The sequence below is a fragment of the Saccostrea cucullata genome, unplaced genomic scaffold (genome assembly GCF_032062105.1).
Source record: "Saccostrea cucullata isolate Sc308-1 unplaced genomic scaffold, CSIRO_AGI_Scuc_v1 ctg8289, whole genome shotgun sequence".
Lineage (NCBI taxonomy): Eukaryota > Metazoa > Mollusca > Bivalvia > Ostreida > Ostreidae > Saccostrea > Saccostrea cuccullata.
This window is the reverse complement of record NW_026926692.1, coordinates 1-15,132: the sequence shown is the minus strand read 5'-3', so window position 1 is coordinate 15,132 and position 15,132 is coordinate 1. Positions and strand designations below refer to the sequence as shown.

Sequence of the window (15,132 nt, the reverse complement as noted above, 5' to 3'; positions counted from 1 at the left end):
AAAGTCAAATCCTTACTTCACAATTCTAGAGCAAGACACTCTTATTTTGAGATTAAAAAAAACAAATAAAACAATCAATTATGAAAATAAACATTTTATTCCACTGTAAAAGAGATTCAATCACAGTTGAAAGACTAGTATGTTAACTTTAAATTGTTTATTTCTTGTTTTTATACAAAAATTGATCAATCATAGAGTGGAAAAGTTGGAAGGAATGATCACTCCTATAGATCTATGACGAGAGATTCATATGTTGTTGTTGTATGTGTGCTGATGATTAAATCACATTTGGAATGTTGGTTATAAGGCCATCTTTTGTGATTTCTTTGTCGGTAAGAATCTTTAGATTTTAGACATCCTTCATGTCAGTGGTCATCCTTTGATATGTTGTTGATTTAATCATCATTTTGTCAACACAGATGAACACCTGGTCCTTTCCCTTTAGCACCTGAAAATTCAAAAAAAAAATTGTATCAGGTTATTTTTAATGTTTGTTATTTTACTTGTATTTATAATGTAACTGTATGTCCAGCTGTGTATAATATCACTCAATTTTACTGTTGATTTCATGTGAGTGGCTGTTCCAGTGACTGTCCCCAATTTTATGTCTACACAGCATGCTACTGAGGAGGCATAAGAAGCTGTTTCAGCGACCCCCCCCCCCCCCAACATTTTTACCTACCCAGCATGCTGCTGAGGAAGGAGGCATATGTGGCTGTTCCAGTGACTGCCCCCACTGCTGCAGGGTTACTCCGGACTGTCTTGACATTGAAGCCATTAGGACCCCATACCTCCACTTCTACAATGTGCCAGTCTGTTAACCTGCATGTGTAAAAACAAGGTCTGGTTAGAATATCTAAATATAAGCACATCAGCTCTTGTTAAATTCTGGATGTTTATCATGATATTGTAGAGGTTGTTACCAAAAGACAGTGTAAGAAATTAAAACATGATCATGAATCAAAGATTTTTGACAAACTTTTACAGAATGTAAGTAATCATACTATGCGGATCTGATACATACGAGGGCTGTTCGGAAATTATTGAGACAATATGTATATTTTGCTTTCTAATGAACGCCTTTCGGTGAAAATTTGCATATATGTTTGACATACACTAAAAATTAATATAATCAAGAAATATTTGACAAATTTTAAGTATTTTCTATACAATGGTATATAAATGTGTCTATAGTAGGGTTACCCGGAGCAGTCGCGGAATCAGATATTGAAAATATGTAACACCAAAATTCTAACGCTTCGTGGATCCATAATGACAGCGAAAATAATTCAGTTTAATTGTATAATTTTTCAGCTTTGTTTCAAATTCATGTTAATTGTGCGACTTTGATAGAATTTTGATCAGAAATACGGAGATCATAAAAAAATTAAGCGCGGTCGAGAAGTCTGCTAACGACGACAAAATAGATTTTGACGTCAAGGGCGGAGCAGCCAGCATACCTAAAATTTTGTGTAGCACAATGTAAAACTCTTTTCAAGACTGAACGACCTTATAAAACAATAAAAACGAGAAAAAATAATGTGTTTGGTTTTTTTTTCATTGGTGTGCATTTTTCTTTTTACAGTTAATTTAACCAAAGTAAAATTAAAAGATCTGGACGACCAGGAGTTATTACGTAAAGTATTGTTACCGTTACGGTATTAAACCCGCGTTGCATAAATCGGCACTGCACGATTCTAAGTCATCCTTTCCAACTAATGAACATTTTTCACTGTAGTATGGGGTAGCAACAGCATATATTTTTAGGTGACCTGAGTCACTCAGGTGACCTATTGCTATCCGTTTTCGTCCGTCGTCGTCCGTTGTGTGTCGTGTATCGTGTGTTAACATTTGAACATTTTCAGCTTCTTCTCTAAAACCACTAAACCAATTTCAACCAAATTTGGTATACAGCATCTATGGGTGAAGGGGAACAAAAATTGTGAATTTCATGGTCCCCGCCCCCCTGGGGCCTGAGGGGTGGGGCCAAAACCACTAAAATTAGTGCATTCTTTAACAAGAGGCCCACGGGCCTTATAGGTCACCTGAGCATTCTGCAACAACTTTCCAGTTATTGAATTTGATTCATGTTTTAAGCCAGATGCTATAATATATGGCATTCACAATTTTGAAAGAAGCACCATTGATCATCATAACAATACACTTAGCAGTTGCTTAGCTTGGTTTATTGATTTGAAAATGTCCAATAATAAGTTCATAGGATCTTCATGAACGTTTCATGAACATTTCATGAATAAAATTCATGAAAAATTCAAGGAAATTCATGAATTATTCATGATCACCTCGCAGGAGTACTGAATACCCATACACAAGGTAGGGAAACAAAAAAGCATTCCAACTAATCAGTAATATTCAGCAATAATCAGTAGTGCCCCTAACACTGTGAAATAAACCCCTGACCCTAGGTCCACACATTGCACAAATTTTAAAAAGGCACCCTTAAAATTGCCTATCAAAAAATAAATAAATGTTTTATAAATACAAAGGAGCAGATTTCAAACAATTAATTTATTTTCAGTATATAAGTAGAGCCACCCCCCCAACCCCTGGGGCCTTGAAATTCACAATTCTGCAAGATTAGGGCCCTTGCTCATCATAACTATAAAGGTAGTTCATCTGCTTCATACCCAGAGACAGAGAAGAAAATTTTCAAAGATTTAATGTATTTTCACTATATAATCAATAGCGCCCCCCCCCCCCCAACACCAGAACCCCTGACCCTGGGACCATAAAATTCACAATTTGGGTAAAAGCACTCTTGCTCATCATAACTATGCACTTAGTTAGTTTATTTAATACCTAGGAGCATAGAAGAAGATTTTCAAAGAATTCGTCTATTTTCACTATATAATCAATAGAGCCCCCCCTCCCCCCAACACCAGAACTCTTGACCCTGGGGCCATAAAATTTACAATTTTGGTAGAGGCACTCATGCTTATCATAACTATGCACTTACTTAGTTTATTTAATACCCAGGGGCAGAGAAGAAGATTTTCAAAGAAATCATGTATTTTCACTGTATATAATCAATAGAGCCCCACCCTAACACCAGAACCCCTGACCCTGGGGCCATAAAATTCACAATTGTGGTAGAGGCACTCTTGCTCATCATAACTATCTACTTAGTTGGTTTATTTAATACCCAGGAGTAGAGAAGAAGATTTTCAAAGAAATAATGCATTTTCACTATATACTTATTTAGCCCTGCCCTAGCACTAGAACCCCTGACCCCAGGGCCATGAACTTCAAAATTTTGGTAGAGGACTCAATGCTGATTACAATCATGCAAACAGTTTGACTGCTTGATGTCCAGGAGTAAAGAAGAAGATTTTTAAAGATTGCATTAATTTTAGTGGTTTTGGCCCCACCCCTCAGGCCCCAGGGGGGCAGGGATCATGAAATTCACAATTTTTGTTCCCCTTCACCCATAGATGCTTTGTACCAAATTTGGTTGAAATTGGTTCAGTAGTTGCAGAGAAGAAGCTGAAAATGTTCAAAAGTTTACGAACGACGTACATCGTACGACGACAGACGAAAACGGACAGCAATAGGTCACCTGAGTTTACTCAGGTGACCTAAAAATCTTCTTCTTTACTCCTGGACATCAAGCAGGCTAACTGTTGACATGAAAGTAATAAGCATTGAGTCCTCTACCAAATTGTGAAATTCATGGCCCCAGGGTCAGGGGTTCTAGTGCTAGGGTGGGGCAAAATAGGTTATATAGTGAAAATGCATTATTTCCTTAAAAATCTTCTTCTCTGCTCCTGGGTATTAAATAAACAAACTAAGTACATAGTTATGATGAGAAAGAATGCCTCTTCCAAAATTGTGAATTTCTTGGCCCCAGGGTCAGGGGTTCTGGTGTTAGGGCGGGGCTCTATTGATTATATAGTGAAAATGCTATTGATTATATAGTGAAAATGCATTGAATCTCTGAAAATCTTCTTCTCTGCTCTAGGGTATTAAATAAACTAACTAAGTACATAGTTATGATAAGCAAGAGTGCCTCTTCCAAAATTGTGAATTTCTTGACCCCAGGGTCAGGGGTTCTGGTGTTAGGGCGGGGCTCTATTGATTATATAGTGAAAATGCATTGAATCTCTGAAAATCTTCTTCTCTGCTCTGGGGTAGTAAATAAACAAACTAAGTACATAGTTATGATGAGAAAGAATGCCTCTTCCAAAATTGTGAATTTCTTGGCCCCAGGGTCAGGGGTTCTGGTGTTAGGGCGGGGCTCTATTGATTATATAGTGAAAATGCATTGAATCTCTGAAAATCTTCTTCTCTGCTCTAGGGTATTAAATAAACTAACTAAGTACATAGTTATGATAAGCAAGAGTGCCTCTTCCAAATTTGTGAATTTTCTGGCCCTAGGGTCAGGGGTTCTGGTGTTAGGGCGGGGATCTATTGATCATATAGTGAAAATGCATTCATTCTCTGAAAATCTTCTTCTCTGCTCTGGGGTAGTAAATAAACAAACTAAGTACATAGTTATGATGAGCAAGAGTGCCTCTTTCAAATTTGTGAATTTCATGGCCCCAGGGTCAGGGGTCCTGGTGTTAGGGCGGGGCTCTATTGATTATATAGTGAAAATGCATTGAATCTCTGAAAATCTTCTTCTCTGCTCTGGGGTAGTAAATAAACTAACTAAGTACCTAGTTATGATGAGCAAGAGTGCCTCTTTCAAATTTGTGAATTTCATGGCCCCAGGGTCAGGGGTTTAGCTATTTGGTGTAAGGAGAGGGAGGCTCTACATTACATAAATTCTTTGAAAATCTTTTCCTTTGCTCCTGGGTATTATGCCAATGATCTAAGTATATATATATATTTATGATGAGGAAAGGTGCATCTAGCAAAATGGTTAATTTCATGCCCCCGGGGTCAGGGGTATCGGGGGGGGGGGGGGTTACATAGTCTGAAAATAAATGAATGCTTTGAAATTTACTCATTAGTATTAATCAACCATATTTGACGAAATAACAGTTATGATGATAAAATTTTGAAATATGTGGCCCCAGGGTCTATGGTTTCTGTGGGATGGGGTGCACAATTGCATGGTTTAGAATGGAAGTGCATTTTTCTCTTAGTTACTCTGATCTACTTATGGGTGTTAAGTGACTATCTAGTAAGCATTGCTAAGTGTATAATTATGATAAGCAGTAGTGCCTCTTTGCAAAATTGTGAATTTCATGGCCTCTGGTTTAAAACACAAACCAAATTCAATTGTTGGAAAGTTGTTACATGAAACTCAGGTGACCTATAAGGCCCTTGGGCCTCTTGTTAAAAAATAGTTTAAGAAAAGAGACTGTTTGACTTTTGTAATGTTATATATGTAATAATAAAGAAGGAAGAGTACTAAACGCTTCCCGAGCTAAACGCTTCACAAGCGAAACAATCTACGGCTAACGTAACGTTAATTGACGTACCGATGCTGCTCCGGGTCGATAGACATATGCATATTTATTACTTCATCGAAACTTATCTAATTATCATAGGAATTTGAAATTTTGCATAAGTGTTTTAGTCGTTCTTTATAGCATGTTGATGAATTTTCATGAAATTTTCTCCGTCCTTTGTAAAGTAAATGTAATTGTCTCAATAATTTCCAAACAGCCCTCGTACACTTGTACATTTTGAGAATTAAGAATGATATGACATACTGAGGATCTGATATAATGGATCCTGTGACTTTGTCAAATCCCAGGTTGTGTGCTGCTATTGCTGCTGCAGCCATTGTGTTTACATTATTTGGAGCCAAGGGACACAACTCACGGACAGGTCCTGTAATGCATTGAAAGGAAGGAGTTGTGGATGTCATCAATATTATAGGAGTATTTTACCCTATCTTTGGACTTTCAGTAGGCGTGACTTTCTCGGCGCTACGTAATGGCGAATACTAGTAGATTCTCATTGGTTATGAAATTAATAACATAGGAACTTAAAATTGTTGTTGATAAGGATCAGACGACTTATGCCCCACCTCTGTGTCGTGAGAGAACTTTTAATTGGCTATTTACTACACCAGTTGACATTCGGCCGCATTTCTATCATATGTATATTTCAACAGTGAAGGGAAGCTGTGTAAATTTCAGAAGCTAATTAGGTACATGTAACGTCGAGAATGCCACGCCTTACTGAAAGTCCACACTAAGCGTGTAATTCTTCTAATATGAAAAGAAACAACTTTCTTCGTAGATATAAAATAAACAAATTGATTTCTGAAATAATTTATATTAAGATAAATAAAATATTTCCAGGAAATATGAGTTGTGTTTTATAAAAACACTGCATCATCCAGTACCCCTAAAAAATTGATGACAACCTAAAGACAAACTGGTAGGCTTTCTGTTGTGAGTAGGGCTTAAAAATATTAGTGACAAAATTTTACCATCATACAGCACCGCCTTCGTGTCCTTGACCTGCTCATTTCTGACCTTCAGGTCACCACCTAATTTAAAGCTGCTGGGGTGTTTGGTCATTGTAACTTTGAGGTCCTGAAATAGGCAATTCTCAACATGTTTAACACAGTCTTTTTTTTTTTAACATTATTACAGTAATTTGTTAAACAAATATAATACTGATACAAATATTTGTCCATGGTAAATCTGGATAAATCCAAACATTTATTGTATTGATTCTAGATTGAATACAAAATCAATAACAATCACAGATTGTGAGGATTTCTTGTCATTTGAAGGTTCAGCTAAATAGGTCAAGGAACCATCATGTTCTCTTGTTAAACATACAGTCCAAAAGAAAATTTATAATACTTATACAGAACTTAATATAGGACATCAATATTACTTCATACAGGTACATCTGTTGTCAATATTGCATAACTCTTGAACTCTACAATTAATATTTTACATCAGAATTTAAAAATTTTGCTGTAAGTCAACTAAGGTAACTCTTTCTTATCTTTATGGTTTATGACTCTTACCTGTAACGTCCCCCTGTCAGCCATTTTTCTGATATCCTCTGCCCCCCAGAAGGCCCCACTAGGCACATAGAGGCCATGATTAATGGCCGCTCCTCGTAAACTGGTCTCCAGCTCCTGGGAACTGAGAGCTGTAGGGCTACCAATCTGTCAGGGGAAATAGCCAGTCAGATTTAGATCGATATAAAAACATACATGTATATTAGATTGATGTAAAAAGTTAAAGCTCAAATAATTGAATATTTTTAAGACTTTAATCAGCATATCTCAGTTGTTTCCACATGCTTTTATAAAATTATTGAAATTAAGAGAACTGACTTAATTTTTTATGATGAAATTGAAAAGACAACAACTAATATCAAAGTTATTTGGTCATTATATAAATAGTTGAGTAGAAACAGGTGAGAGACGGACCATGAAATCAGCCTCCTCCAGAAACCTTGGTCCCCACTCCTTAGTGATGTCAGGGTGAGCTACCTCTACAATTAGGTCAGCATTCCTGGAAGAGATACATCAGTGTAATGTAAAATAGTCCTATATGGATGCAATATTGGGAGGTCTGCTATTCATTACATCAATTGACAGATTTGAAAGTCACTACTTGTATCTTTTGCTGAAGTCTTTGAGTTACTGTAGGAGGACATCCTTACTTTTTGTTGAAATTCTTGTGATCCTGTACGACGAGATCCTTTACCTTTAGCTGAAGTCCTTGAGATCCTGTAGGAGGCAATCCTTACCTTTTGCTGAAGTCCTTGAGATCCTGTAGGAGGCAATCCTTACCTTTTGCTGAAGTCCTTGAGATCCTGAAGGAGATCCTTACCTTTTGCTGAAGTCCTTAAGATCCTGTAGGAGATCCTTACCTTTTGCTAAAGTCCTTGAGATCCTGTGGGAGATCCTTACCTTTTAATGAAGTCCTTGAGATCCTGTAGGAGGAGATCCTTACCTTTTGCTGAAGTCCTTGAGATCCTGTAGGATTAGAGCATTACATTTTAAAGAAGTCCTTGAGATCCTGTAGTAAGAGATCCTTACCTTTTGCTGAAGTCCTTGAGATCCTGTAGGAGATCCTTACCTTTTAATGAAGTCCTTGAGATCCTGTGGGAGATCCTTACCTTTTAATGAAGTCCTTGAGATCCTGTAGGAGGAGATCCTTACCTTTTGCTGAAGTCCTTGAGATCCTGTAGGATTAGAGCATTACATTTTAAAGAAGTCCTTGAGATCCTGTAGTAAGAGATTCTTACCTTTTGCTGATGTCCTTAAGATTTTTTCCTTTTGCTGAAGTCCTTGAGATCCTTAGCTTTTGCTGAAGTCCTTGAGATCCTTACTTTTTGCTGAGGTCCTTGAGATCCCTACCTTTTGTTGAAGTCCTTGAGATCCTTACCTTTTGCTGAAGTCCTTGAGATCCTTACTTTCTGCTGAGGTCCTGGAGATCCTTACCTTTTGTTGAAGTCCTTGAGATCCTTACCTTTTGCTGAAGTCCTTGAGATCCTTACTTTTTGCTGAGGTCCTGGAGATCCTTACCTTTTGTTGAAGTCCTTGAGATCCTTACCTTTTGCTGAAGTCCTTGAGGTCCTGTAGGATGAGATCCTGCTGAAATCCTTCCAGAGCTGCGGGGGATCTGTTCCATACAAAGGCAAGGTCAAGGTCAGGGTGTTCCTGAATCTTCTCCACCAGGTATTTACCTGTAAACAGACAGGTTTTCGTACTTATTACAATTTAATGAAGTATGTTATCTCCGAATTATCAGCAGCATCAGCATACAACGCTAGAGGTGTGAACAATGAGCTCGCTAAATGATACCTCCGTCTCCCATATGAATATTATGGCAGTGTCTATTGTTTTGCTATGGGAAACCCAAAATATGTGTTGGATCAAAAAGTAAAATATGAGGTGCACAATGGCAATATGCAATAAAGAATCTGTGAAAGTCTTATCAAATTTCATTCAGTAGTATGAGAGGAGTTGCGGATAAGAGATGGGTACCTCAAATCGTAACAGACGGAAGGACGGACAGACAGCCGGACGAACGGATGTTAATACCGATTACTATATACCCTCCCCCTTTTCAAGCAGGGGGTAAAATAAAAACGAAAGCGTATACTCTGTAAACAATATTAACGTATGTTCACAAGGGAAGTAATAAATATGAATGATAACTCAAGGCCTATACATTACACTATCCCCTTCCAAAAATATTTTCGCCCTTAAACATGTTAAATGTTAAAAAAATTTAAACAGAATGATTTTAAATGCATATTCCCCTTGGCAGTTACCATGAAGGATATGGAAATAACAAACAGTATTCAATATCAAAGTCCATAAAACAGTATACAATAATTTAATGCCTGAGCAGTCAATAGACCAGAATATTTTTCCCGAGGTGCAGGGAACAGCTCAGTGTGTTCTATTGCCCTAGGCCAGCTAGAACACACTGAGCTTTTCCCTGCACCGAGGGAAAAATTTTCTGGTCTATTGACTGTTCAGGCATTAAATAATTGTTTTATTACCTAATTTTATTTTCCGTATTAAGTATATTCAGTACAGAAGGTTCCTGTACCATATTGTAAATTTATACCTAGATATGGTGCATCTTTAATCTTAATTAAAGATTGATTGTAATGACTATTGTTTACATTTCTCTTGAAAATTTTTCACTCATATGGGACGCCATCACTTGCCGGCTACTGCATACTGCGACACGGGACTTCGATCAGTTGATAGGTCTCACCCGAAAGACCAGTCTCCACGTCCCACAGTATATTAATTAAAAGTAATTCTCATTAAATAAAATATCCGACCAGTGAAATCACACAATTTTTAAAACCAATGTCGAAAGATCGAATAAGATGATTGTTTACCATGTTTGTGCAGTGTTACAAACAACTAAATTTGAAACCCGGATCGTTTTTTTTCCGAAATACGTTGCCGATCAATAGAACGTACAGTCTATTGACCGGTCAATATATCGCCAGTCAATAGATCAGTTTGAAAAGATAAGAAAAACTGAAAACACATACACAATAGATGAAAATATTAAATTTATAATAAAACAACAAAACTCATTGGATTAGGTAATAATATAGGAGCAGAGAAAACACGGACCTTCAGAACGTCAGAGGTGGGATCACGTCCATGGAGGAGTGAGCATCCCCTGCTGACAGGTTACACCCGCTGTGTGCTCCTTGTCATGTTTGGGAAATAATGAAAAAAATCCATCATCAATTCAGTGTATAAATAATGGACTAACAAGCAGTATGAAAAACTTCAATCAGTATTTAACTCAATGATATAAAATTGTATTTGCTGACAAGGTCATTGTATCGACCATAGAACTTACGAAATGATGACTTTAAACGAAACTGTTGATATTCTTGTTTTGTCTACTTGTATGTAAATAATTTTACTTGTTTTAGAAATTGTTAATACACAGAGCATGCTCTTCCAAAAGACTGGCCTTAAAATAAATACTAAGAAAACAGAGGTGATGAGAATTAACAACAAACAAGAAACATCAATTCAGTTAATCAAATGGGGAGAACATACAAAACTGACAGATTCACCTACCTTGGGAGTATTGTCAACAAGGATGGTGGAGCAGATGACGACGCCTGGAAAGCAGAATTAATAAGGCAAGACATGCTTTCCACACCCTCAGACAAATCAATCTGGATTCTAAAGCACTCTACATCAACAGCACCATCTGGATTTTTAACACAAATGTTCACGCAGTTCTCTTATATGGTTCAGAGACCTGTAACTAAAACAATAAACAGCAAAATACAGTCCTTTATCAACAAATATCTTCACCATATCCTTAACATCAGATGGCCTGATACCATATCAAACAACAGCCTATAGATATTGACATCAAGAAGAAAAAATGGGTTGGATATTCCACACTTTAGTAAACCCTCAAATAACATCACAAAACATGCTCTGGATTGGAATCCACAAGGAAAGAGGAGAGTTGGAAGATGAAGGCAAACCTGGAGAAAGTCTGTAGAAATGAAAGCAAAGGAGGCTGAATTTACCTGGACCCTATTAAAAAAACATAGCCCAAAACAGAGTCTGATGGTGGTGTGTGATTGCAGCCGTATATGCTCCCCAAAGAGTGAACAGGAATAAGTCTAGTAAGTCAAGGTCCATAAAATGGCCTTGTTCTTGTTTCATCAACTTGTTTGTCAGTAATTACACCTCGTTTTAGAAATTGTTCATACGTAGTGCATGCTCTTGCATATCGAATCAACTGAGATATATAAACTCTGTATGCAGGTGATGAAGGTTAATACTTGTTAATTCACTAAACGGAACTCTGTTGCAATGGAGGTAGGAAACATCTGTTGGATGTGGGGCAAATCTGCTATTTAATACAATGCAAGATCAATCATTGTAGAATTTATAAGGACAGATAAGTAAAAAATCCTGGTGGAAACCTTCCTAAACAATTGCTGAACCAGCCTAATTAATTTTTGAGAGGAGCTAATACTAAAATGTTGCATTTCTTACAATATTTTTAACTAAGCGAGCTCTTCCTGTTAAATTTTCACTGAAAATCGTCACATTTTAAAGCTGATAAAATATCCTAAAATTTCCTTATTTGACAATCTACTATTTGGAGTTCAATTCTTGGCAATACATTGTAGGTCTGTTAATACAGAGGCACCTGAATTCAGGTGCCTGTGGGTAATAACGGAACACAATTGGTACCCATGGGAATTCCAATTTATAGATTATTGGAAGACCTGGGGTGCGTTCAACAGCGCATCGACTAACCTAGCAGCTAAGTAGTAGATATCTATCTCTATTGAACGGACAGCTAACCTAGTTGCTAATTGTTAGATTTTGAATAAGTACATATTATGTAAAAACTTTCAAATACTGGATCAAATTAAGTTTATTTCAGGCGAAAATATGTATTTAAATTTACATTTAATTCACTTACATATAGGAAATAACCTTCCTTTTTGTTGAAATCTTGAATGCTGCAGATTTGTAACCAAGGAAACTACCTTGGCTTTGGGACGTAGCATTAAATATTTATGCTAGCTCTCCATAAGTAGCGGCTAGGTTAGCTGTCTGTTCAAAAGCATAGCTTTACGTAGCGGCTATTTAGCAGCTACGCTGTTGAACGCACCCCTGGTCTATAAAAACCACCTATAGATATTGTCAATCAGAAACTCGAGCATCTTTTTCAGAGTACTTGTGTGTGCAATCAGCTGATCAGAATATGTTTTAACAAAACAATTTGCTGTAACCCCAATTCTCCACTAATGTCCTTAAAGCAATAATTACATGAAGCAATGAAATGTTACCTAAATGTCCGTATCCCACGATTCCAACACGTCTCATTTTAACACGTGCCCGCTCAACTGTCAAAGTTCTCAACAAACGTGGGGAATTTCTGGCTAGGTCTACCTCTTAGGATTCTGACATTTATGTGTCTTTTTCCCTTTTTTTATTAAATAAAGAATAAAATTTTACATGATTTACAGTGTCATTAACTGTAATACATTCAGACATCTAAGAACTTAAGAAGCAGTCAAAGTAAATTAAAGGAAATTCGAACTAGGTGGAAGATAAATAAAGCATGAAACCGCACACGGTCGAACTCACTAATGACGGTAAAATATTGGATATGGGTTGTCACGACGAATCTTAAAAAGACTCTCAAATCTGAAGAAAAAACGTATTCAATTTTGCAATAAAGCATTTAATTAAAGCATATACTTCAGATTAAGAATTCTTATATACACTTAATTTCATTAATATATCAGTAAAGTGTATGGCTCGGAGGTCGATCCCCCTACCATGTACATATCAATTTATTTGGGATCTTTAAAGGGACTTTAAAATTATTATTTTTGAATGATATTTAGACCTTTAAAATTTACATTGCAGGTCCATAATTTGTCAATCGATTTTATAACAGAAGGGGGGGGGGGGGTTAGTCGAAAATACACATATTTTAAATGTACCGTACATATACATGTGATAAAATATTGCAAGTTTGTAAAATATTGGGGCATATTCTTCATAACCCCAAATCCCTTTCCTGGCTCCTATTGATCAAAATGAACAAATCAGGCCCTTAGCAAGGGTTTACATTGTGTGTATGTTTGTGTGTGTGTGTGGGGGGGGGGGGGGGTCTAACAACTCCACTCCAAAAAAATCTAACAGGCAAAACAAAATTTTCCAGTGCAAGGAACAAAGTTGGGACGATCAGGTCAATAACATTTTTAATAATTTCTTTCTGTTTAAGTGAGCGGATCAGTTAGGACCGAAATTCGCTGATCGGTCGATAAATCCCTCCACACTAGAAAGAAGGCTGCATTGTACACAGAATTCCCCACCAATTAACGACATGTTGACAAAACCGATATTTTTTCGGATTTTTCCATACAGAGAGGGACATTTCTGGATGCAATTTACTCGTACATGATTTAGAAAAAAACCCAGATTTTCCTGAGGGTGAATAATTTTAGACTTTATAGGATCTAAGATAAAGTGGACAAGGTTAGTAATGATGCTTTAAATGACTTATTTCTTTTTTTTTGTGAAGCGCCGGGGGTGGGGGTGTAAAGCAGCTGTGATAAAATAAAAGGCTCTAGATAGTTATTTGGCCTGCAGAAGTTAATTTCACAATATATTAGGGATGTCAAATCGGTCAAATTTTGATAATCGGTTACTCGGATGATTTTCCGATGGAGTATCCGGATACTTGGTAAAATTGTAAAATATCGGTGTGAATTTTATTGAGACTAGTTGAGCCCTGACTAATTTAAGTTCATCATTTATTTTTTTTTTTCATATTTTAAAATGGATTGCCTATAACAAACATTGAGCCAAACAAAATTAATTACTTAAAGCTTGTTCTAAATTTATTTATCCAAAAACTTTTTTTGTTATACCTTTAAAAATTTGTTTCTTTACAAATATATACGAAAAAAGGTCTAACATTTCTCATGTTTGGCTGAGTGGACATATAAAAAAAATCGATGTTGGACCGCTGAGTGAGATGTTGGACCGGTCAATGAATGTTGGACCGCTAACGTCAGTGAATGGGCGGAGCTTAATCTCATTTTCAATCGTTGTTCAACAGTAACGGACCTGATGTTACACCACGGAAGACAGTACAAAATACGTGTTTGTCCCCCAAAAAATGAAATGAAAGCTATAACAAAACATTCATTGACTAAGTTCTCGTGCAAAATGCGTTTTGTCGACCCTCGAACCAAACTGTCTGCCTTCGACCTAACGGCCTCAGGCAGACAGTTTGGTTCTTGGGTCCGACAAAACGCATGTTGCCCTCGAATACAGTCAATAAATGTATAATATTGACTAATTATAATACACCAATAAATTGATACCAATGTTTAAGTCACAGCTCTTGTTGATTAAGGGGTATGCTGCAACTGTTTAATGATTAGGGAAACGAAAGAGTATATTTCTTTGATTGATTGATTGATTGTATATTTTTAAACGTCTCTCTTGAGAATTTTTCACTCATATATGGAGACGCCACCACTTGCCGGTGGAGATATGCAAATTTTGTACAATACTCGGCACTTAGGGCCATTGAGCAGGGAGGGATCTTTTTCGTGCCAGCACCTACTGCGACACGGGACCTCGGTTTACACGGTCTCATCCAAAGGACCGGTCTGCACGTCCCACAGTGGGATTGCATTTCTTTGAAGAAAGAAGTTACGTAAATCGTCAGGATCGTTAGTGCCATAAGGCATAAGGAAATAAAGAATTGATTGAAATACATGTACATGTATTATTAACTATAAATAGACATAAAACGATGTTCATAAAAAACAAATTAATAACTCTGTCCAAAAAATAAGGCCTAGGGACCAAAATAGTTGAAAACAGCTGTATGTCAGGTGATTTGGTCACGGTGATTACTGTATAAACGAGTACAGTAAAACTCGGTTATAACGAAGTCACTTGGACCTGTGAAATTACTTCGCAATATCCGTAATTTGTTATATCTGTATAAAGAATTTGTTATATTTTTATAGCTGGGTAATCAAAGCTAAATTCGCTGTGTTCGTGAATTCGCAACATCCGTGTTCTTACTAAATTAAACCACTTTTCTGTACACAGCGGCAGGCGATAACGGGTACTTTTAATAGATTTCTAGGAGACACTAATTACAGTATAAACACGACCAG

At 36.8% G+C, this 15,132-nt stretch overlaps 1 protein-coding gene across 1 annotated transcript; it reads right to left on the bottom strand.

The window, feature by feature from the left end:
• Positions 1-76: 76 nt before the first annotated feature.
• On the bottom strand, positions 77-12,467 carry LOC134272435 (aspartate dehydrogenase domain-containing protein-like). The gene is made up of 8 exons (XM_062754673.1): positions 12,268-12,467; positions 8,505-8,637; positions 7,373-7,457; positions 6,962-7,105; positions 6,410-6,515; positions 5,682-5,802; positions 683-822; positions 77-448 (listed from the first exon to the last, which is right to left on the bottom strand). The coding sequence occupies exons 1-8, from the start codon at positions 12,302-12,304 to the stop codon at positions 411-413; spliced, it is 804 nt and encodes a 267-aa protein (XP_062610657.1). The 5' UTR covers positions 12,305-12,467; the 3' UTR covers positions 77-410.
• Positions 12,468-15,132: the final 2,665 nt, after the last annotated feature.